This window comes from Arxiozyma heterogenica (genome assembly GCF_036370985.1).
Source record: "Arxiozyma heterogenica strain weizmannii chromosome Unknown scaffold_6, whole genome shotgun sequence".
NCBI lineage: Eukaryota > Fungi > Ascomycota > Saccharomycetes > Saccharomycetales > Saccharomycetaceae > Arxiozyma > Arxiozyma heterogenica.
Window position 1 is genome coordinate 5,282 of NW_027042659.1, and position 1,434 is coordinate 6,715.

A 1,434-nucleotide genomic window follows, 5' to 3' on the forward strand; every position below is an offset into this window, starting at 1 on the left:
ATGGAGAAATCTACATTAAAAGAAAAAATAAAATGGCTTCAAGTATTGATTGGAAAACTTAATTATATTAGAACAAGAGGAAGATTAGATATAGAATTTGCTTTAGGCAAGCTGTTACGTCTAGTATTGTTCCCTCATCCTAAAGTAATTAAAGCAGTCAAAAAATTATTGAAGTATGTTTATAAAAGAGACGAGGAAAATAAATTGGACATCACAGTGGTTGCAGATGTATCATTGGGATCTGAGTTTGACGTGGTGGTATCATATGAATTGGAAAAAATTTTTATGATGGTTTTCCAAAAAATCCACTATAGTTTGTAGGTCATCAGCAGAAGCTGAACTGGATGCTCCAACCATGGGGGAAGATCAAGCTGTTTTATTAAAATGTAAAATAAAAGGAATCTTTAAAATATAAATACAAACATTAATATAATAACAAATTCTACACCAGCCATTGATTGACTCAAACAGGACTACTTTAAAACACGAACAAAATTCATAGGACTCAGACTGGAAAAATCAAAAGAAGAAACACAAGATAGGTCTATTGATACATTTAAAATAAAAAGGGAAAATAATATAGCAGACCCTTTTACTAAAGAGACTACGTGGGGAAACTTCTCTAGAATAATTAACATTTTAAAGGGTGATATCAAGCCAGAGGATGTGTTTTGTATGACTGAATAAGGAAAGTAGCATTACTTTGAGTGAAACTGGGTTCAGTCATGAAAGCTTATGAAACACTCTTTACGGGGTATGAGAACATAGAGAGTATGTCTATCAGGTTTCCTTATTAAAGACTCTTTTAGTATCTTGTTAATAATATTCACAAGAGAAATATATTTTTCAAGAAGAGAGATCATTTTATATTTGTATATATCATATTATATAATTACGTATATTATTTTCATAGGTGTTTAATAAACCACACATCCAATCTACTAACAACTTAAGTCATCACACTATTAACTACAAATGCCACTACTTTCCAACATTTCTCATCCCATTTTCTATATTTATCACTTCAACCTTAATTTACTTTCTTCTTAACATCCACTTAATTCTTATTCTTTATATCCTGCTCTCGCTTATTTTATATATCTCAAACTGCTGTAATTATTACCATCAACATTGTATATTAAACAACTTTTTTGTTAATTAAGCAGTTATTATGGCAATAATGTTATATGTGGTGTATCGATGCATAAAAGAGCAAGATGTAAGAAGATACATTGGTTACTTGCATATAACACATATGTACAAAGAGAAGACTAAACCAACTTATAAACAAAATATCTAATCTGTTCATCCATTATGGTCACAATCATCCACTACAAACATTCCCTTTACTTCCATATCAGCTATGTATCCTTAGAGTAGAATGTCTTTTACACAGCAACCATCAATCTTTTTCATCCATCCTGATCTACATTG

The 1,434-nt window shown here is 30.3% G+C and overlaps 1 protein-coding gene across 1 annotated transcript; it reads left to right on the forward strand.

Annotated features, from left to right (window-relative positions):
- On the forward strand, window positions 1-321 carry PWA37_004461 (uncharacterized protein; the record flags this gene model as incomplete). Its single annotated transcript, XM_064860949.1, has 1 exon — window positions 1-321. The coding sequence occupies one exon, from the start codon at window positions 1-3 to the stop codon at window positions 319-321; it is 321 nt and encodes a 106-aa protein (XP_064717189.1).
- Between the last annotated feature and the right edge of the window lie 1,113 nt (window positions 322-1,434).